The 22346-nt window shown below is 41.6% G+C and overlaps 1 protein-coding gene across 1 annotated transcript in view; it reads left to right on the forward strand.

The window, feature by feature from the left end:
• The window catches only part of ADPGK (ADP dependent glucokinase), an 87109-nt gene that overhangs the window by 42396 nt on the left and 22367 nt on the right, over positions 1-22346 (forward strand). Inside the window, exons 5-6 of the mRNA XM_030190367.1 lie at positions 13340-13536; positions 20659-20757. Of these exons, the coding sequence (XP_030046227.1) occupies positions 13340-13536; positions 20659-20757 (296 nt within the window). The remainder of the gene's footprint in view (positions 1-13339; positions 13537-20658; positions 20758-22346) is intronic.

The following is a 22346-nucleotide window of genomic DNA, read 5'->3' on the forward strand; positions in this document are numbered from 1 at the left end:
AAAATTTTTCAGGATTATTATCAACAGCTATATAGTGCTGGGGAGAGTCAGGGTTTACAGAATGATCTTTATTTGCAAAATATTGACACCCCTTTGCTGAGACAGACAGAACTACAACAATTGAACGAACCCATAAGTTGTGATGAAATTGTTTGGGCAATTGCCCAAAGTAAATTGGGAAAGGCACCAGGACCTGATGGATTAAAATCTGAATTTTATAAATTGCTGGGAGACAACATAGTTCCCATATTAGCTGAGGTATTTAATGAATGGGTGGTGAAGGGGAAACTACCGGAAAATCTTAATTTGGCTCAAATTATAGTGCTGCCAAAGCCTAAACGCGATGTGCAGCAAGTATCCTCTTACAGACCTATTTCTCTACTGAACTGTGAAGTCAAATTACTTGCAAAAATATTAGCTAAGAGATTAGGGACGGTACTACCCAGCTTGATACATGAAGCACAGGTGGGGTTTGTGCAGGGTCGCTCTGTCACTAAGAACTTGCGAAGTATATTACTATCTTTGGAACATCTTAAAGGGACCGCAGAAAGTGCTTTATTGGTCAGTTTTGATGCCGAAAAGGCATTTGATCGTGTGGAATGGCCTTTTTTATTTTCAGTTTTAGGTAGATATGGGTTTTCGGGATGGTTTGTACAAGCAATTAAAGCACTATATAACACACCTAGAGCAAGGGTCATGGTAAATGGAATACTATCGGCAAATTTTGAGATCACGAGAGGGACACGCCAGGGATGTCCACTCTCCCCGTTACTGTTTGCATTATATTTAGACCCTTTGATACGAGACATAATTTCAATAAGAACCATTAGAGGAGTGGAGATTGGATTGATGAAATTTAAAATTGCAGCATTTGCGGATGATTTGCTGGTAGCACTTACTAGCCCAAAGACATCACTTGCAGACCTTTTAGAAATAATTAAGGAATTTGGAGATTATTCAGGATTCAAATTAAATTTGGATAAGTCAGAAGCCCTGGCGATCCCAGTTAATACCAAATCTCTTTGGAGAGGAGAATTCCCGCTGAGATGGGTAGAGGGTTCTTTTAGGTACCTAGGAATTTTGCTTGCTTCTCAGACAGAAGATATATACAGCCTAAATGTCAATAGATTGTTCAGTCAAACAGAACAGCAGCTGGCAGTCTGGAGGATGTTACCGGAGCCACTGATAGGCCGAGTTTGTCTCATACGAATGGTAATATTACCCAGATGGCTATACGTATTACAAGTTCTGCCATTGAGATTATTACAGAAAGACATCAAGCGTTTCTATAGAATGGTAGGACAGTTCTGTTGGGCAAAGAGAAAGGCTAAACTGAAGTTGCAGTTGCTGCTGGGGACTTGGCAGCAGAGTGGATTGGGATTGCCTAATCTACAATACTATAATCTGGCAAGTCTACTGCGGTTGGTGAGAGACTGGATTTTTTCTGCAAACACACACACCCCACTAGAATTAGAAAAAATATACTTTAGTCCCTATAATATAGTGACCTTGCTGCATCTCAATAATACCTCGGTGCCAAAGAAATTTAAGGGTAGTATACTACTGACTCCTTTACAAGAGGCATGGAAATACCTGGGGGCAAAACTGGGGGGACAATCGAATATACCAGGATTGGAAAACCAGGTTTTTCGGAGGTGGGCAAGGAGAGGGCTCACATGTCTAAAAACAATAATAGATTTAGAAGAGAAAATTAAGCCTTTAAGTCAATTAATACCCGCTGATGTTGAAAAATGGGAGGATGTATTTGGGTATGGTCAGATAAAACACTATATACAAACACTTGATGCAGAAGGGCTTAAGTTTCAATTGGGGGAAAAAATTAAACAGTTTTATGATGAAATATCAGAGGAAGCCCCCACAATTTCGCAGCTTCAAAAACAACTGTGGACTTTGGGGCCCGATAGAGATTGGGCACTGCTTCGCCGCAGGTGGGAAGCAGATACCAAAGTAGATTTAACTAGTTGGGACATAGCAGCTTACATTCGGAACATCCCTAAACTGATTAATGGTGCAAATTATAGAGAATGTGCATTTAGAATAACACACAGAGCATATTTCACACAACGCCAGTTTTATAGAGTGGGAGGGATTAACACACCAACCTGTATGAAATGCACACTGGAGGAAAACTCGTTCTATCACGCATTCTGGGAGTGTACAAAAATAAAATTTTTTTGGAAAAAGATAGTGGCATTTCTGAATTCAATCTCTTCGCGTACTATAGTGGGCACCTCGCTGCAATTACTATTGGATTGCCCAGGGGCATTCCGTGGCCTTATGGCAGATGAAATATTGTTAAATCGTAAGTTATGTTTGGTGGCAAAAAAGTGTATTTTGCAATGCTGGACTTCGGATAAACCCCCAGAATACTGGCATTGGCGAAACCAGGTGCATCTTCTAATGACATGGGAAGCAAGAGAGGCAAAAGGATCATGTCGTGGGAAAAAATGTTTCCTTAAAGTTTGGGGGCCTATGTTGGATATATTATCGCAGAGAGGCCGGAGTCTTATACTCAATACGCTTTGATAATCCCATAGAATAATGGTACGCACACATGAACCCATACGTACAACGTAGCTATTAATGAACAATAGGAGGGGAGAGGGTGGGGGGGAGGATAGGAAGGGGGGAAAGGAGGGGGGGCATGTATAAGATGGCTGTGATGTATATTTAACAAATACCCCCCTTAAATATTTGGCTGTTAATGAGCATATTTGGGAGGGTAGGTACGGGGACAGGGGGAAGATTCATAACAATATTGATGATGGAATTTATTGATGTATGCAAGTTAATATGCTGTATTACTTACAATGCCCAATGATAGATATACTGGCAATGTTAAAATGTTTATAATGTTGAATCATCAATAAAAACAGTTGAAACATAATTTACTCATTCACTCCCAGTATGCGCACTCACTCGGCCCTCTTAGTTTTTAAAAACGTTTTTGCTTTGTTTAGCTCTTTTTCTTTTTGTAGCGGCTACTTGCAGCAGTGGCCAAGAAACGAAGATTGGAGGGAGGAGCGGGAGGCAGGAAGTAAGAGAGAGAGAGTGGGGACTCGGGAGAGAAGGAGGGGAGATGGAGCAGGAGGCAGGAGATAAAGAGAGTGGGGTGAGAAGGAGGGGAGATGGAGAAGGGCTGGAGAAAGAGAGAAGCTACTGGTCATAAGGATGGGGAGAAAGGGGGTGATCCTGGCAGAGATCAGAAAGAGGGAAGAAGCTGGAAGGAAGGGTAGGGAGAGAAACAGAAGACACATTGAAGGATGGGGAGAAAAAGGGGGGAAATGATGAATGTAAAAGGGTAGAGAGAGAGAGACACTGAATAGAAGAATCGGGAGAGGGGGTAGACGGATTGAAGGATGGGGAGAGAAAGAGGGAAAACAGATGGAAGGATAGGGAGAGAAAGACATTGGATGGAAGGATGGGGAGAGAAAGAGGGGAGATGGATGAAAGGATGCAGAGAGAAAGGGAAGAGACTGGAAGGATGTGGAGCGAGAAGGGACACTGAACAGAAAAGGATAGAGAGCTAGAGAGACACTGGATAGAAGGAGGGGGGAGAGAGACATTAGATAGAAGGATCAGGAGAGAGGGAGATGGGTGGAAGGATGGGAAGACACAGGATGGAAGGGTAGGGAGGGAGAAAGAAAGAAAGAGGAGACACTGGATGGAAGGGGAGAGAAAGAGGGGAGCTGCTGGATGGAAAAGGGGAGTAGTGAAAGACTGGAGAATAAGAGGAAAGGGCATGGGGAGAACAAGGGTGAGAAAAAGATGAAAAGCCATAGGTATATGAATTAAAAAGAAGGAAATTAAAGAATGGATAGTAAGAATGAATTAAATCTGAACAGAGAGAGAGAGAGAGGCAGAAAAATATTGAAGAAAGCAAAGAAAAAGGAGAGAAAAATGACAAGTGGCCAGGAAACCCCAGCAGAAGAGTTAAGCGAAAATGAAGGAAAGCAGAATCTAGAGACTGGGAGCAACACAATGAGAAAAAGTAAATGGCCATACAACAAAGGTAAAGAAAATAACTTTATTTTAAATTTAGGATACAGTAATATGGTACCTGTGTTAATAAAGTTTCAGAGACCAATACTTCCTTCCTTAGGTCAGGAGAGGATACCATAACAGCATTATACTGACCTGAGGCAGGAGGTTTTGGCCTCTGAAAGCTCATTGAAAAGGATGTTAGGCTATTAAATTTATTTTCTGAAACCTGATGCACTGAAAAGCAGCACTTTACCCTTGTGTGACAAATGCATCTGATTAGTGTGACTAAAGGTTGCTGGGGGAGGGGGGTAGAGAGAAAAATTTGTGCCCACCCACTTTAGGTTCAGGCCCATCCAAAATTGGCAGTCTGGCTACGCCACTGGTCCCATGCATATTAATTAAGGATATCCAAAAAATATTGCCTGTTTGCAGCCATCAGACAGAACATGGACAGGCCTGGTGTATTTAAATAGTGGGATATTGTGACTTTCTAAGGATCAGACAGGTGGATTTGGCATCTGAACTGAATTGTCATTTGTCCTTGCTACATTACCAAAGAACATAAGCGGTGAGGTTCTTATAGTGGCAATTGCATGTTACATAATATAGGCTATATGCTATCATTTTGCTGACAGCAAGTAGGGGGGTAGGGGGTGAGTCTCGGGTTTTGTATTGTTTGTTCTTTGTTTTATTCCAGTATTGTAACACAGTGTGGGAAATTGGCTGGGTGCCACTCCCCTGGGCAAAAAACTATGATGTGGTACAGAAAAAGTACAAAGGCATTGTAAATTCAGCACAGGCTTTATTATGTAATATGTTTTCAGGATGAGAACAGTGTAGTCAGGATGTTTGTATCTGCCTGAGCTGTCTTAACAATGATCTAGAAAGCATCTTTATCAGCGAGAAGTCTTTTAGGTATTTGTTTTACTGGTAACTGAATTAAGATCCTTCTGTTTTATTCTGTCTCTTTATTTTATTGCTGAGTAGATATTTTATTAGCCTTTCAAAGCTTCTGCACAACACTGCTGTCATGCTGAATTGTTGGTCTGGGTGTGACTGGACCTGCTTATAAAACACAATTCCCAAGTCTAAACAGTGACCCATCCTTAACCAGACAGCTACTAGAGTCACGTCACTGAGCACATGAGGTGAGGGAGACATGAAAGCAAGAGTGTTTACTGTCTGCATTCTTTAAATTGGAAACTGGCTGTTATTCCTCCTTCATGTGGTCTTATTCTTGGGTCTCCTCTATTATATTTCCTTTAGTTTAGTTTTTTTTTTGGAAGAAGTATGAACCTTCTGTTTTATGTTTGAGCTATTTTAAAGAATTTCCTACTTTGAGCTGATCATTAACTCTTGCTGTTCTCCTTTCAAAAATATAAAACAGCACTTAAACTGCTGTCTGACTTGTAATTGAAATGGATTGATGACCAGCACCCTGCAAAGCAAAATTGCTTATCTATAACAGATGTTCTCTGAGAGCAGCAGGATATCAGCCCCTTGCACATGGGTGATGCTGGACAGAGCCTGGGCTGGAGAAAATGTACATAAAGGTCCCAGAACTTTCTAGTATGTATGTGCAGGGCTTCTTCCATTACACCCCAGTCCAGAGATTTGTGGGTTATACCCATCTACCAGCAGGTGGAGATAGATATCTCAGCAGGTGGATGGACATAGCCTGTGAAGCTCTGTCTGGTGCTTGCTCCTGGCCTGTCCAGCAGGACCAGTTGAACTGGGGGTGTTGTCTGCTACCCGTACGTGTGGCTGGGGTACACCTGGTGGTGCCAGGGCCCTTTCTGTTCCCCTCCCATCATTGCTGCCTGTTGTCCCTTTTTCTATAGGTCTGTCATTCCTTCTTTGGGAATAAAAAAACAAACAAAAAAACTCCTGCCTCTTTCAAGAACCATAAAAAGGACTGAAGGATTCTGATAGGTGCCAGTAATTGAGAGACGCAGCCCTTCTTGCACCAGTACTCTTGCAGCTCTGCCTCTGCTGACAACAGCATCCTGGGAGCCTCGTGCAAGTCTCTGCATTTTTTCTTTTGCTATTCCCCATGACAGCCCCATCTGAGGTAGTAAAGCACTGCTCCCAGTGTGGGGGCTGGTGAGCAGCGTTGGACCTATGTGCAGCGTCCATGGGATTCTCCTTCAGTGGCCCTTTGCTGAACAGGTCAACTGTGATTGCAGCGTAGAGTTTGGCTGGGCTACAAGAGGAAGTTTTGGTGGGCTCCACAGTACCTGCCCATGGCAGCCATCTTTGAGGCATCGGCACTCAGTGCTTAAGGAGATTCCGGGTACAGCTCCTCTTAGTTGGCAGTTTCTTGCCCTCTGGGCAGCTTGGGTTGCCTGGCTATGCCAGATGGCGGTTATCTGGGACAGGTTTCTTTGGACACTGTTTTTTCCAGAGTTTATCCTGTTGATGCATCAGACATTTCTGATGAAGTGGCCTTTGTCCTCCTAGCCACCTTCTGCCCCTTTGGGGGGGGGGGGGGGTGGTTAACGGATTAGCAGCCAAAAAGGGCATGTTTTGGACACACACAGGGCGCTTGATGAAGTGTCCTTAGCTTGGGACCATGACTCTGATACCCCTATTTTGGTGGCTTCCTGCCATTTGATGTTTGACCCCTTGGGGGAAGGCAAAATTCTCCTGAAGAGGGGGATGACCCCATAGTGGCTTTGCTGTTCTGGAAGGAGGAATTGCCATCCCTCATTTCTCAGGTATTGGAGGTGCTTAACATTTCTTCTTCTGAGCCCTTTAGCTGGAAAGCTACTTTGCACCCTGTGATGTCTGGCACTAAGAAACTACCTAGGACCTTTCATATCCATGCTGCGATGAGGGTGCCTGTCTCCATGCAGTGGGACTCCCTTGACTCGGGTTTGAGGGTGGCTAGAGCCATGGCTTGGTTGTAGCCTCTCCCTGCGCAGGAGTTGGAGTCCTTGCGTTTACCTAAGGTGGCCTCTTTGGTCAAGTTTGTGACCAAGAAGACTACTCTCCTGGTCAAGGGTGGCATGGCTATAAAAGACATCCAGGATTGCAAGCTGGAGTCCTGTCTTAAGCTCTCCTTTGATGTGGTAGCATTATGTTTGTAGGCTACAGTGTATTGATCAAATGTTGCTAGCGCTTTCTGAGTTTGGTACAGAAGACAATGATGGCTGAGATCTGGTTCAATCCCTGCCATCCCTAGAAGCTGGTTTGGTCTATCTGGAAAATTTATTGTATGATTTGCTTAGGGTCTTGTCCAAGGAAATGTCTTTGGCAGTCACGGCGAGGCATTGGCTTTGGCTCCATCATTGGGCTGTGGACACAGCCTCTAAATCCAGGCTTGCTCGCCTCCCTTTTCAGGGGAAAGCTGATTTTTGGGGAGGATCTGGAGAAGATAGTGAAGGATTTGTGGGGCTCTGAGGGCCAGTGTCTGCCTGAGGATAAGTCTAAGGCCCCTTTCCTTTATCCACAGTCTCATTCCAGATTCAGGGATGCGTGTTGTTACAGGTCTGGGATGTCCTTTTCCTATCAGAAGTCTTGCTTCCAACAGAACCAGCAGCCCTTTCGAAGTGACAGATGCCCCTCTTCATCCACTTCAGGGATCCTCATCGGAGGATCTTTCCTTGTTCCTTGAGGAATAGGCCAGAGTCACTTCAGACCAGTGGATCTTAGAGGTGGTCTGAGACTGGTACAAGCTGGAGTTTTCTTGTCTATTCACAGATTTTTTTTTTTTGGCCTCCCCATGCAAGGCTCCTGCCAAGATTCGGGTGGTCAGAGGCACATTACGGGACCTTCTTCATTTGGGGCAGTGCAGCCTGTTCCTCCTGCAGAAAGGGGCCATGGTTGCTGTTTGATCTTTCGTTGTCCCCAAAAAGGGCGGAGCCTTCCATTCAGTGCTCGATCTTAAACGCATAAACAGTGTCCTCAGGGTCCGACAATTACACATGCGTCTGTCGTCGTGATTGTGTGGCCTGGAGAATTTCTGACCTCTCTGGACCTCAAGGAGGCATATTTCCACATTTCAATTTGACCACCGCATCAGCGCTTTCTTCGTTTCTCCATGCTCGGGCAGCGTTACCAATTTTGGATGGTGCCTTTTCGGCTTGCAACATCTCTGAGGACCTTCTCCAAGTCCATGGTGGCGGCGGTGGCCTTTTGCATCAGGAAAGTATTTGGGTCCACCCCTATTTGGACGATTGGCTGATATGGAACAGCCAAGGTGGTTGTTCTACTTCAGTCGCTCAGTTGGGTGATCAACCTTTCCAAGAACTGTTTGACACCTTGATGATGATAACATAGTAAATGACGGTAGATAAAGACCTGAACGAGTCCATCCAGTCTGCCCAGTGATATGTTGTTTGTATACCACCAACTCCCACCAGATAGTGGTTCGAAGCGGTTAATATTAAAACTTCCCAGTGTATCTGAATGTAACTCACCTTGAGCTACTACTCAAAAAGGTGTGAGCAAAATCCAAATAAATAAATAAATAAATAAAACATTACAGAAAAATTAAGCATAAAATTTCTTAAATAGGAACATTTTTAGTTTTATTTCTAAAAGAACTATAAGAACAGGTTGCCCGTAACACTACAGATGAGCCAAAATTGTACAGCCTGAAAGCTAAAAGAATTCTCTAAAGTTTTCTTAAGTCTACTACCTACAAATAAAAGGAGAAAAGGATCTCTGGATTTAGAAGATCTTATCAGAGGTAAAGCAATCAAATTTAACAGACAAACTGGGGACAAACCATTAAACATTTAAAACACAAAACAGGCAAGCTTGAAATAATTTTGAGCTTGCACTGGAAGCTAGTGTAAAGAAATCAAGGCCAGAGTTGCTCTATCAAACTTTTTCATATGAAAAATAAGTTTAGCAGTATGTTGACATCTTTTTCGACACCCCGACTGGGAGTGTGTTTCTCCTGAAGAAAGGTGAAGATTTTGTTTCCCAAGTGTCCAGGCTGCTTCTGCTCTCTGCCCCCTCAGGCATGGGTTTACATGCAGATCATAAGCACCATTTCTTTTACTCTGGACATTCTTCCTTGGGCACAGTTCCACATGCACCCATGTCAGTTGGCTCTGCTCATTCTGTTGGTCCTCATTGTCCACCAACTATCTTCTACGGCTGCCATGCACTGCCCCAGTGAGGTGATGGAGCCTCTCTAGCAGCTCCAGTCTGGGTAGCGGTGACAACGGACACCAGTCTCTCCAGATGGGGAACACACTGGGCCAGACAGCACAAGGGCTGTGGTCCTGGATGGCGGCAGCTTGGTCAATAAACCGCTTGGAGTTGAGAGCCATCAGGATGGCGTTAAAGTTGTTCTCAGCCCTCTTAGAGGGCAAAAACTGTTTGGATCCTGTCCGACTGTGTGACTACGATGACCCTATGTCAATCGGTAGGGGGGCATGAAAAGTGTTACTCTGGCCCAGGCAGTGCATTTCCTCTGTCAGTGGGCAGAAATCCATCTTTCCTTGCTCTCGGCAGCAAGCATAACGGACATGCAGAATGTGCAGATTACCTCAGCAGGAATCTCTTGGATCCAGGGAATGGGAGCTCTCTACAGAGGTGTTTCAGCTGATCATGTCTGCATGAAGGAGCTCCTGTCCTGGATAGCCACAAGCAGCAATGCCAAAGCTCCCAGATTCTTTAGCAGACAGAGGGAATTCAGTTCCGAGGCCTTAAATGCCCTGCTTCAGCCTTGGCCGGCGGAGTTGTTCCACTGTCTTTCCTCCATGGCCGATGATCAGCCAGGTCCTCAGGAGGATTGCTTATCACCAGGGTCCGGTGATTCTGGTGACGCTGGATTGGCCCTGGAGGATGTGGTTTGCAGATCAACGGCTCTATCCGCCTTCTATCTCAGTGGGGTCTCTTAGTGCAGGGTCCTGTCCAAATGGAGGATCCCTCCCCCTTTGGTCTTACAGCATGGTTCCTGAACAATCATGATTGAGAGAGAGGGGTTATTGAGATGATGTGATCACTACGCTCCAGGCCAGGAAGAGATCAACTTCAGTGGCTTATGCTAGAATTTGAAGGATCTTTGAGTATGGTGTTCCCCACGAATCTCTCTCCATTTTGGGGCCTCTCTGTTGCATATTCTTACCTTTGTGCAGGAGGGGCTTCAAATGGGCCTTTTTTTTTTGAGCTCACTGAAGGTTCAGGTGGGGACCTTGGCATGTTTTTGAAGGCGCTCAGGGTCCTCCCTGGCAGCACTTCTGGTTGTTGTCCATTTCCTGCGAGGAGTTAAATGTTTGCTGGCCTGTAGTCTCAACCTGGTATTCCAGGCATTACAGAAAACACCTTCAAACCTCTTGACAATCTCACTGTGAAGGATCTTGCAATCAAGACGGTTTTTCTAGTGGGCATTACTTCAGCCAGGAGGGACTCTGAGTTACAGGCAGTGTCATGCCATGATACATTTCTCTGCTTTTCTGAGGCAGGGGTTTCAATCTGACCCATGCCTTATTTTTTTGCCCAAGGTGGCGTTGGTGATTACACTTTCTGCTTTTAGCAGGGCAGACTATCCAACTGAGTATTGCTGTCTCTGCTGCTTGGATATCTTCAGGATTTTGATCAAATATCTGGAGGTCACCAGTGACATCAAGCATTCGGACCACCTTTTTGTCCCTTTTGCTGGTCGCAAGCAGAGGGAGGAAGCTGTGAACGCAACCATTGCTTAAGGAGGCCATTTCTTCGACTTATCTTTCGGCAGGGAGATCACCACCTTTGGGCTTCAAAGAGTATTCCACCAGGGTGCAGGCTTCTTCATTTGCAGAATCGCAGGCCATTACGATTGAGATCTGTAGATTGGTGATTTGGTCTCTGCCGCACACGTTTGAGACATTATCATTTGGATGACTTGGCCAGGGGCGACACAACCTTCATGCTTTGGTCCTAGCTGCAAGGATTGCTGTTTCCCACCCTACTTGACGACTGCTTTTTTACGTCCCACAAGTCTCTGGATTGATCTCTGGGACATAATGGAAGGAGAAATTAGGTCTTGCCTAATAATTTTCTTTCGTTTAGTCCCAAGAGATCAATCCAAAGGCCTTCCCTTTGCTTTTCTGTCTATGTGTCTGTTTTCTGGGCCATGCATAGGCTCAGGGATTTTGGTTGTTTGCAGATGCTGATGTACAAAAAAGAAAAACAAAACAAAATTCAGAAGACTAGGCAACAGCTCGTTGCTAGTGTTGGCTTTATTGCCATTGGACCATTTTCCAGTTGTGTGTGGGAGTGAGTATGTGCACTTGTTGGCTTCTTCCAGTTCCAGGTTTTTGTTTCATAGTGGCTCTTGTTAGAGGCAGGATGTTTCTCTCTCTTCTGATTTGCCGTACTTCCTTATCATGAATACTGAAAGGGAAGGGTGCTGCACTGGATCCTTATGGCAGAGTACTTTGTTCTCTATCTCCACCTGCTGGTGGATAGGTATAACCCGCTAGTCTCTGGATTGATCTCTTGGGACTAAAGGAAAGAAAATTATCAGGGCAGAACTAATATTTCCTTCAACTCTGTATATATTTATTACTAAGATAAATCAGATCCTAAAGTAGGTTGGAGGGTTTTGTGAGGGTGTGTATGCGGCTGTTTTTAGAGAACATCAGTTACATGTAAGCAACTTTGCTGTCTCCAGGGACATAGAGAATATTCAGCTCTCACATGGGGATACCTAGCTATAGATTTGGTTTATCAAACAAGGGGAATAAAATGCTAGTGGACATCAAAACCCATGTTTTTGTTCACAATAGGTTGGTTTTTTCTAACTTTTTTTTTTCTTACAAAGTTGACTTGGAAATAATCCAAATGGAATTAGATTCTTAACCTTAAGAGGTTCTGCAGAACAGATTAAGCAAACTTACCATTGTGTCGGGAATCTTTCTCCAAACAGTATTAGGATGTGAACATGTGGACAGAAGTCCATGTTACATCCTTGTAGATCTCTTCAATGGGGGCTGGCCTGCAGGTGGATCACCAGTGATGCCATGGTTCTGACATGATGAACCAGAATATGCCTTTTCCATAGTCGAGCCTGCCTGGTATGAGCAAAAGAGATGAAAATAAATAATTTGTCCTTGGGCTGTTGGCACCAGATGAAATCAAGTTGGAGCAGACTAAAACCCTTTAGTAATCTATGCATATAGAAGGCTGAGGCTCTTTTTTAATCTGTGTTGTGCAAGGCACATTCACCTACTTGGACATGTGGCCTGAGAAACAATGTTGGAAGGATGATTCACTGGTTATGGTGAAAATACATCATAACTTTACGCAGTTCCTCAGGTTCTGAGCCCACTGCACTAACCATTAAGCTACTCCTCCATTCCTTGTGATACATAAGTTCTCCAGGCTGCCAAACACAGATTTGTTTGCACAAGTGCAGATCTATGTCTACAGACAGGTTGTACCCAGAGGCACTATCACTTGAATAAAATACAGCTAAAAAATGCAGATGTTTGGAGAGTTTTTGGCCTTTATTCTGGTGTCTTATTATTGCCAATTCATTAAATTGATCATCCACAGTCTACCTCAGGGGTGTCCAACCTCGGCCCTCACGAGGTCGGGTTTTCAGGATTTCCCCAGTGAATATGCATGAGATCTATTTGCATACAGTGGAGACAGTGCATACAAATAGATCTCATGCATATTCATTGGGGAAATCCTGAAAACCCAACTGGTTTTTGGCCCTCGAGGTCTACCTTTTGATGTTTCTGTTTTCCTTTTTACAGTCCCTTTCTGCTGTTCCTGATGCAGCAGGGTTGTTCAGTGGCATTGCTTTGGATGCTGAATGAAAGCGGCACATACACAATCACTTGCAATGGGGACATATTCTGGTCTATTCTCTAGAAAGACAGGGAATTCACTTGTGACTATCAATGATTCAAAGTAGTGGGTAGCACCATTCAAAATGCTGAGCCTTCAGACAGACTTTTACTTTATATTTAATGATGTGTCCATAATTTGGTGTGTAGCTTGTACATTCTTAACATAAGAATAGCTATACTGGGTCAGACCAATGGTCCATATAGCCCAGTATCCTGCTTCCAACAGTGGCCAATCCAGCTTGCAATACCCGGCAGAAACCCAGATAGTAGCAACATTCAATGCTACCAATCCCAGGGTAAGCAGTGGCTTCCCCCACGTCTATCTCAATAACAGACTATGGACTTTTCCTCCAGGATCTTTTTAAAACCCAGATATGCAAACCACTGTTACCACATCCTCCGGCAATGAGTTCCAGAGCTTAACTATTCTTTGTGTGAAAAAATATTTCCTCCTATTTGTTTTAAAAGTATTTCCATGTAATTTCTTTGCATTATGCTACTGTTTACATTACCTTTTATATTTTCCTTGTTGCCAGGTGAGAACTGGGGAGCAGTTCATGCTCATACAGCAAACCGCTTTATCTTCTCCCATGATAAGTCCAATGGAGTCATGAACATGCTAGAAATGTTCGTGTCCAGCCTGGAGAACTTCCAGCCAGATCTTGTGGTCCTCTCTGGGCTGCACATGATGGAGGGCCAGAGCCAGGAAATGCGTGAGAAGCGGCTTAGAGAAGTAAGTGCTCCATATAGCACATGTAAGAGGCAACATTTATCTTCTCATTGAAACAACCTAGACATTTTCTGAAAGATTTCCACCCTATTGCAGACAGAATTTAATCAGCAATCATCTAGATCAAGGATGAAGAAGTTCAGGCCTCAAGTGCTACCGTATTGAGTATGCATGAGAGAGATGTGCATGCAGTGGAAGATAGTATCCATGCAGATCTCTCATGGATATTCATTATATTCAAAATATTACCACAGTTATAACCAATTGCAAAATTTTTTATTAAAATTTATACATAAGTATTTAAAAAATTATCCAAACACTTAATAATATTGCGATAATGTTGTTGCGCTACTCATGTACACACATATACCTAAGCTGTTAAAAAACAAAATGGCCTCTATGACATAACAATAATGGCCCACACCCCCCCATACAGCAAAAAATTGAAAGTCATGATAATAGATGGTATACATCTCAAAAGTCCTTGCAATAGTCTCTTCAACTGGGTCCACACTATTCACCATTACGACAACCACAGTGTCATTATATATCCAAAGGATAAAAAACAGTCAATGAGTCATCATTGCATCCAATTGGTGAGACACTGGCAAAGCCATTTGTAAAAGAATCCAAGTACAGCGTTGAGCTTGATGATGAGTTCCCAACTGCCGGCTTGCCTGTGAGTTATTATAAGGTTTGGTTTGATTAGTTATATTATGGTTTGGGATTTTTGTATTGTATGAGGATAGGGGAATTCAGTAGTGACTGTGTTATGTGTATTTAGATACCTGACCCCTGTCGATGCTTGAAGAGCGAAACACAGATTGTGTTGGGTTCGGTGAACTTTGAAGGAATAGAGCAGTCAAATGGAAACATTGCCTCTAGGAGTGGATATTATCCTGGTTACAGCTTATTAGGACGCCATGGCACCCTTTTCTATTTAGTACTTGGATTCTTTTACGATTTCTTCATGGTTTTGCCAATGTCTTACCACTTGGGTGCAATGTTGACTGTTTTTCATCCTTTGGATATATAATGAAACTGTGGTTGTTGTAGTGGTGAATAGTGTGGACCCTGTTGACTGTTGGAAGGACTTTTGAGATAAGTATACCATCTATTATTGTGACTTTCAATTGTTTTCTGTATGAGGGGCTGTGGGCCATTATTGTTACGTCATAGAGGCCATTTTGGTTTTTTTAACAGCTTAGGTATATGTGTGTACATGAGTAGGGCAACAGCATTATCACAATATTATTAAGTGTTTGGATAATTTTTAAATACTTTTGTATAAATTTGAATAAAAAGTTTTGCAACTGGTTATAGTTGTGGTAATATTTTTAATATATCTGATGTTACAACTATATTGAAATTGTTACCCATATTTTGTTATTCACTAGGGATATCCTATAAAACTGACCTGTTTGTAGCACTTGAGGCTTGAACGTCTGCATCACTGATCCAGGTCTGTCATAGCTGACTACAAAGCCTGCTCTTCTCATATCCCTTCCCATCTGGTGACTGATCAAGCTGCATATAGTGAAGCTGCATCCAGACCATTGGGTAAAAGATGTTTTTCAATGTTGAAGATTAGTGTGGCTGTATGTGAACTCTCCCACCTTACTCATGCAACTTAAGACATGACTATTTAGTGTTGCATATCCTTCAGTAACACAAAAGCTGGCAGAACATTTAGAATAGCAGGACAAGAAAAGCAATTTCAAGAGTATTTATACCGAGTTCTGTGTCAAAAACGGTGTGGAAATAGATATAGATATATACACACACATATATAATGTGTGTGTGTGTATATATATATATATATATATATATATATATTAATGGGCTTGACCCTCAAAAAAACCCAAGAGCACAGTACATAGCCTAATATAAATTTATTTGAAATAACGTGGAGAGTGCTCAGCATACTCACAATACACTAAGGGCCAGATTCATTAAGTGGTGCCCAGCGTTAGGTACCATTCTGATCCATGCTAAGTGTATTCTGTAAAGCTGCTTCGCTCAGAGAACCCTTTACAAAATTGCTTGGTTCACTTCCCATGCCTAAATAATAGGGGGAGAGGAAAAAGGACTTTGGTTTATAATAGTCGGCAACTACGTTTTATGCCGTGTTCAAGAACATCACAGGTCTAAATATATTTCCTTAATTATATGAACACTTCTTATAGTCTCCAAAATCCTCGGTCAAATTTTATATAAATTGTGGCTAATAAACATTTTTTAAATGTCATCTAAATCAACAAAATGTAAGGACTGAGTAATTTTATCTGTTAAATGCAGGATTGCAATTCACAGGGTGCTGTGATTTAAGCTAGAAAATACACCAAAGTGTAATTATAGTTGGCTGTATCTTGGCTCCTTCACTGTAAGCAAAAACAATGATACCAGCAGTATCAGGCATTTCCAATCAAATATTTCCTGAATAGCCAAGTTTTCAAATTATGACAGAATAACATATAATTCTTAATATTTCTAATAAAAATTGGAAGATGATTCCATTGTTCAACCCCCTTACCCACTAATGAGCTTTGTTCTGTGGTCCGCAACCTACATTGTGTCTTAGTACATTTCACCAGTGTAATATTTTCTGAACGGAGGCATCTAGAAGGAATATATAGCATTACAAAATCTTGTAAATAACTCGGGTAAAATTCAGTTCTGGCTTGCAATGGTAACCAGTGCAATAGGACCAACTTTTAGACCTGTGAAGTTCTTGAAAAAGGCGAGAAGTTTAGTTGCTGACCTAATTATTTACTTATTTCAAATGTACTGTACCACCTTTAACTGGCAAAGCAGGACAAAGCGGTGTACAGTTGTTTGTCAGCAAGAGAGAATTACAGTGGTCAATAGGAAAGGTATCATAATAACGTCTCCACAAAAGAGAGAGCTTTAACACACAGTAGGAGCAGGTGAACAGCACACTCTAGCATCAAACCAACTCAGCCTGGATATGCCCACTGAAGCAACCTGTCCTATAAAGTTTTATTTCAGGTATACTGCACTGTTTCCCATCCCCCATCTCTCTTTTTCCTATCAGCCACATGAAGGAATTTCTGGCTGGTCTCATGCTCTGATGGGGTCTCATGTTGCTAAGGCAACTCAGATACCTGGTATATCCTGTTACAAAACTAATTCACTGAGAAGAGGAATGGCAAGGACCAATTGCAAGCTTCCAGCACATATAAAACTCCCAATTACAAGTCTCCGGCCATGTGCAGCACCTATGATTGGTCCAGGGTAGAGGAGAGATGGATGCTCACCACAGCCTATAAAACCACACTGCAGACAAAGAAACTCTGAAATAGTCCGGATGGCAGGAGAGTTTCATATCCCTGCCAAAGCCTATTTCCAGGGGGGGGGGGTACTCTTCCCCCCCACCCCGATAGAAACTAATTCTCTATAACTGTGAATCTTTCTTTCATTCTCTGCTTTCTCTCTGTTCTGTGACCTTTGTATGAGGAACAAACTTTCTTCCTCCTTTCTCGCTTCTTTATCTAATTAGTCTAATTACTTATAATTACCAGAGATACTGATGTTAGATTTTGTAAGTTTGTTATAACTTGAAACTGATGTCTGATTCTGTGATGGTGGGTGAGTAATTAAAAAAGACTTTTAATTCTCTCTAATTCCTGTTTAATTTTCTTCTGTAATATTTGATAAAATTCATAAGTGTTTTAGCGAATAGCAAACCAAATTGCGCAGCCTAGTACAAACTACATCTTGATTTCCACTTTAAAATGTTTAATGGAAAGTTCCCCTCAGATTATCAGAGGTAATGAATTCCAGAGTATGGGAGCTATAAAAAAGAAAGCAGTGTTACATGAACTCGTAATGAGCCGCATGAGGGCTGAGCAGTACCGTGCGATGATCATTAATGGATTGAAGTGTACATAGGGGAGTATATGGTATTGTCAGTGAATGTAAATAGGGAGAGGTCCCTAAACAGCAGGCCTTGAAAGTTAAAAGCTAAATCTTAATCTTGATCCTGTACTCAACTAGTAACCAATTTAAGCAAAGGTGTCACATGTGCAACATGACCAGAATGGCAAAGAAGATGGATGGCACAGTTTTGTAAAGTTTGTAATTTCTTTAGAAGAAAGTACAAAATACCAGCATAAACAATATTGCAATAGTCAAGTCTGGACATAAAGAGAGCAAATAGAAGGGAATGAAAGGAGTGGTGTTGAAAAAGATTGCGTACAGAACGCAATTGATTTAGGGTTAAAAAGCCCTGATCTACAGAGAACCGAGACCTGCAAGCTGAAAGAGAACTGAGAGTCAAAAAGAATTCCGAGACACTAGAAAAGAATCAACGAGTTGTCATTGTACCTTAAAGTTGCAGGTTATGTGATAAATTTCCTGTTAATAAGCAGGCTACAGTTTTGTCTGGGTTCAACACTAACCGGTTTCTAGCTAGCCATGGAATGATCTTAGATAAATATCTTGCAGTGGTTGAATGTCTAGATTAACTGGGTTGGTATGATGGAGAATGTCATCTGCATTGATATGGAAAGAAACAGTACATTCCTGAATGAGAAGCGCCAGTGGACTAAAAAACAGATTAAACAATAGAGGAGAAAGAATAGAGCCCTATGGAACTCCACAGTGCAAGCAATTGACAACTGATTCGGAAGATGATGTAACTACCATGAAGGTCAGATTGTGCAGAAAGGACTGAAACCATTGCAAAACAGTGTCGGTATTGGTAGTATATCTGAATTTGAAGCATTTAACTTAAAACCAGAAATGGCAGAATATTGGTTAATTAAATCCAATATGGCTGAAATTGAAGAAGGCAAAGTATGTAGGAGTATATCATCCGTGTAAGCAGATAGTTTGGGTTTGATTGGGCCCAACAATACATGTTCTATAGTGTATGAGAATCTAATAGCATGAAGGCAAGGTTCCAGAGTTGAATTAAAGAGTAATGGGGATGGAGGGCAACCTTGCCTGGGTACCTCTTGTTGGATGGAAAGGGTCAATATGATATTGTTAATTTGAATTCTATTGGTAAGAATGGTATAAAGTAGTTTAACCAGATTTATAAATTCTGGGGCAACACCGTACCATTGTAAAGCCTGAAACAGGTAAGGCCATTCCACCCCATCAAATGCTTTTTCAGTCCGATAGCCATGGTGAGATGGGATGCTGATTGAGAGTGTAAAAGAATATTGGAGAATAGCCTCGTATTGTCATATGAATATTTCCTATGCATAAAGCCTGTTTGGTCAGGTAGTATAATTTTATGTAGTATAAACTGTAATTTTATTTTACTGCATATATTTTAGTATCAATATTTATTAGGAAAAGGGGTCTGTAGTTCTGTATTAGTAGTGGGTCTTTACCTGGTTTAGAGAATACTGTAATGATGGCCTCAATAAAAGTTTCTCATGTATCATGAAATTGAAAAAAGACTCAAGAATTGGGATTAATTCATCTTAAAAGGCCAGCTAGAACTCACCTGACAAAACGCCAGGGCCAGGAGCTTTCTTTTTAACTATACTTCTCAGGATTTGGCCAATTTCATGGGCTGAAATAGTCTTGAGTGAGGTGGCTATTGTGTTGTTCATCTAGGGTGGGGTGATTCGTCATGGATAACTCCATCTTAGTTATCCATGACTGGAGTAATACATTCTGAAGAATATAGATCAGTATAGAAAGCTCTAAAGCATTCTGCTAGTTCTATGGGGTTAGTTGTCATGCGAGCAAGCATCCTTAATAGTAGTAATTTGTTTCTTTTCAGCGCACAGTTTTAAATAGTTGGCTAATAAATGGCGGCACCTGTTGTTCTTAGAGTGATACTGAGCTTGCTGTAAGAATATTGAGTTGTTAGCTCTTTTACTAAGTAACTGATTATAATTGAACCTAACTTTATTTAGTTCAGTTAGAACGTGCTTATTTGATGGATCTGATTGATGACAGGTCTCCAATGCTTTAATTTTTGTTTCCTAGTCAGAAATTTCTCTATGTATTTTTTTTTAATTAATGGATGAGGAATACGGTATAATTATCCCTCTAATATATGCCTTAAATGTATCCTGTAGGTTGAACCAATAAGTGTCTGAAGGGATAATAGTGAAAAATTCAGTAATGGCAGTCTTTATTTGTGAAGAAAAATCTGGGTCTTCCAAAAAAGTGGCATTTAAATCTGTTTTGTGGATTATGCTTCCCTTCCTGATGTCCTGATTACTCCACCTACAATATGCTTCTTCTACACCTAAAATATATTTCTTCTGTTTGTTCCTAGTTCTTTCCCTTTGTCTCTTACGGTTGGTTCCTATATATAGAACTAATTACTCGTTATATATTACAGCCTTTTTAGATAATGTTTGTATACATTTGCACTGTTATTTGCTTGATATGTTTTTGAATTGCTGCTTTGTTCTTGTTCTGATCATTATAGTAAAAATTATTTGAAATAAAAAAATAATAATAATGAGATACCAATCTAGGACATCATAAAAGAATGGATAAATAATAAATACATAAAATTCACATGTATATAAATCTATAAAATGTGCATATTAAATTATAGCACTCCTGTTACATTATTTACTGATCTATATAAAAATATCAGCTATTTATAATAAGAAACTTATGCCAAAACAGGAATCCAAAGGTTATTAAAATAGATAACCGTTGTATCCAATAATTGAAGGACCTGCCAGTAAGTGAACTCCCTGATGTGAGCCATGTTTCATGAATGCTATGTCAAGGGGATATGCGACCATCTTTGGGAAAAGGTGACTAAAGTAGGGGATCCAGAACTGGCCAATTTTTCAAGTCATGGATGCCCATAAGCAATCTGCAAAAGTTACATGTTTGAACTTCTGTAACTTTATTTTTTTCACATAAAAGTGGGGGAGGGATGGGGTTTCAACTGTTGTATTACACATTGCTCTAACAGAATTAAAAACCTCATTTTTTGTTTCTGGTGGCTTGAGTTGCTTTTTCCCAGAGGTGGTCAGGCAAAATTCAAATCAGTCACAGAAGACCAACATATCTGCCTGAGTAAAGTGAAGAGGAAGCAAACAGCTGACATGCCTGTATTTCAGAAAATCTTTCTGCAGCTGTTGGCCATTTCTTAATATTTTTTTATCCTTTTAGGCAGTGATTTCTCTCTCTGATATTCCCATTGACATCCCTGTTCACTTGGAACTCGCCAGTATGGTAGACCACGACCTCATGAGAAATATTATGTATCAGGTAATGATGACCATTCTGCAGTATCTCTTGTTTTCTCTCTCCTTTCACCTTAGACCAGGTGTTCTCAACCCAGTTCTCAGGACACACCAAGCCAGTCAGGTTTTCAGGATGTCCACAATGAATATGCATGAGAGATTTGCATGCAGTGAAACCACTACATGCAGATCTCTCTTGTGCATATTCATTGTGGATATCCTGAAAACCTGACTGGCTTGGTGTGTCTAGAGGACTGGGTTGAGAACAACTGCTTTAGACAGTTATGATTCTGTACGACTTGGGTCTCCCTGTTTCCGAGGCAAGGCTCTCTTTTTCTGAATGGCTGTAGAAATGTCCCAGTATATCTTTTAGAGTTTTGTGTATTAGTTTCTCCTAATTTTTGGATACTGGCATGCATGTGAGTATTCAAACCCATTATTTTTTTTTATCATCAAATATTAAACAGATATAGGGTGCATATAATTGTGTCAGGTTCAGGTTAACATTATTTGATATACCGCTATGTCAAGGGTTGTAGTCTGAACCAGTGTTAGTTGTGATTTTGTTGATGAGCAGGTTTGAGTCAGGCACACAAGTGGATGATGTCATCAGGTGCTGAGACAGAAAAATTGTCCTAGATTTCAGAACTTAGGGGCCCTTTTACAAAGGCGCCCTGAAATAATGGCCTGTGGTAGTGTAGAGGCGTGTTTTGGGCGCTTGCAGACTCATTTTTCTGTGTACTTGTAAAAAATGCCTTTTAAAACTTTTGCCGAAAATAGACATGCGGCAAAATGAAAATTGCCACGCTTGCATTTTGAGTCTGAGACCATACCGCCAGCCATTGACCTGGTGGTAAAGTCTCACGCGGAACCCGGGCGGTGATGACCTACGCTCATCAAATGACACTTGGCGCGTGTCCAATATGTGTGTCCGAAAATAAAAATTACTTTTCGGACGCACGCCAAAAATGAAATTACCACAAGAGCCATGCAGTAGCTGGGCAGTAGCTCCATTTTGGTGCACGGGCGCGCGTAGACGCTTACGCGGCTTAGTAAAAGGGCCCCTTAGTGTAACGATCTGGGCATATGTGGCCCTTCCTGCACACAGCAGTCTTTTATAAGCTCCACAGTTTTGTGTTTTCCACTCTGTCAAAAGTACTTGAAAACAAAGCTCTCACGAATTGGAGGTTTTTTTTTTTTTTTTTTGCCTTCTCCTGTGTCTTTTTGTTTTTTGTTGTTGTTGTCATATTTATTTTCTCTTATTTTATTGTTTCATTATGTTTGTCTGGAACATTTAAAGAAAAACAAGTTTGGGATCAGTCCCTGCCTTCAGAGTGATTGATCCAGAACTGATGTTTGATTTCTCTGGGCTCAGGTCATAATTGGGCAGACTGCAAGCATTGCTCCAGAATGTCCCGAATGATACCAGAAGGGCTACTTGAACTACCTTTGCAGTCATTGGGAGGCAGATAAGAGGCTTCTGCTTGCCCAGAAGGAAGGATAAAATACCATCTGCTCAGAGATCAGCTTACTCTGCACGTTCTAGTAGATCCTTCTCTGCGGTTGTTGCCTCTAACTTCCTGTGCAGTGATTTTCAGAGTCTAGCTGTAAAGT

This window comes from Microcaecilia unicolor, chromosome 1, assembly GCF_901765095.1.
Source record: "Microcaecilia unicolor chromosome 1, aMicUni1.1, whole genome shotgun sequence".
NCBI lineage: Eukaryota > Metazoa > Chordata > Amphibia > Gymnophiona > Siphonopidae > Microcaecilia > Microcaecilia unicolor.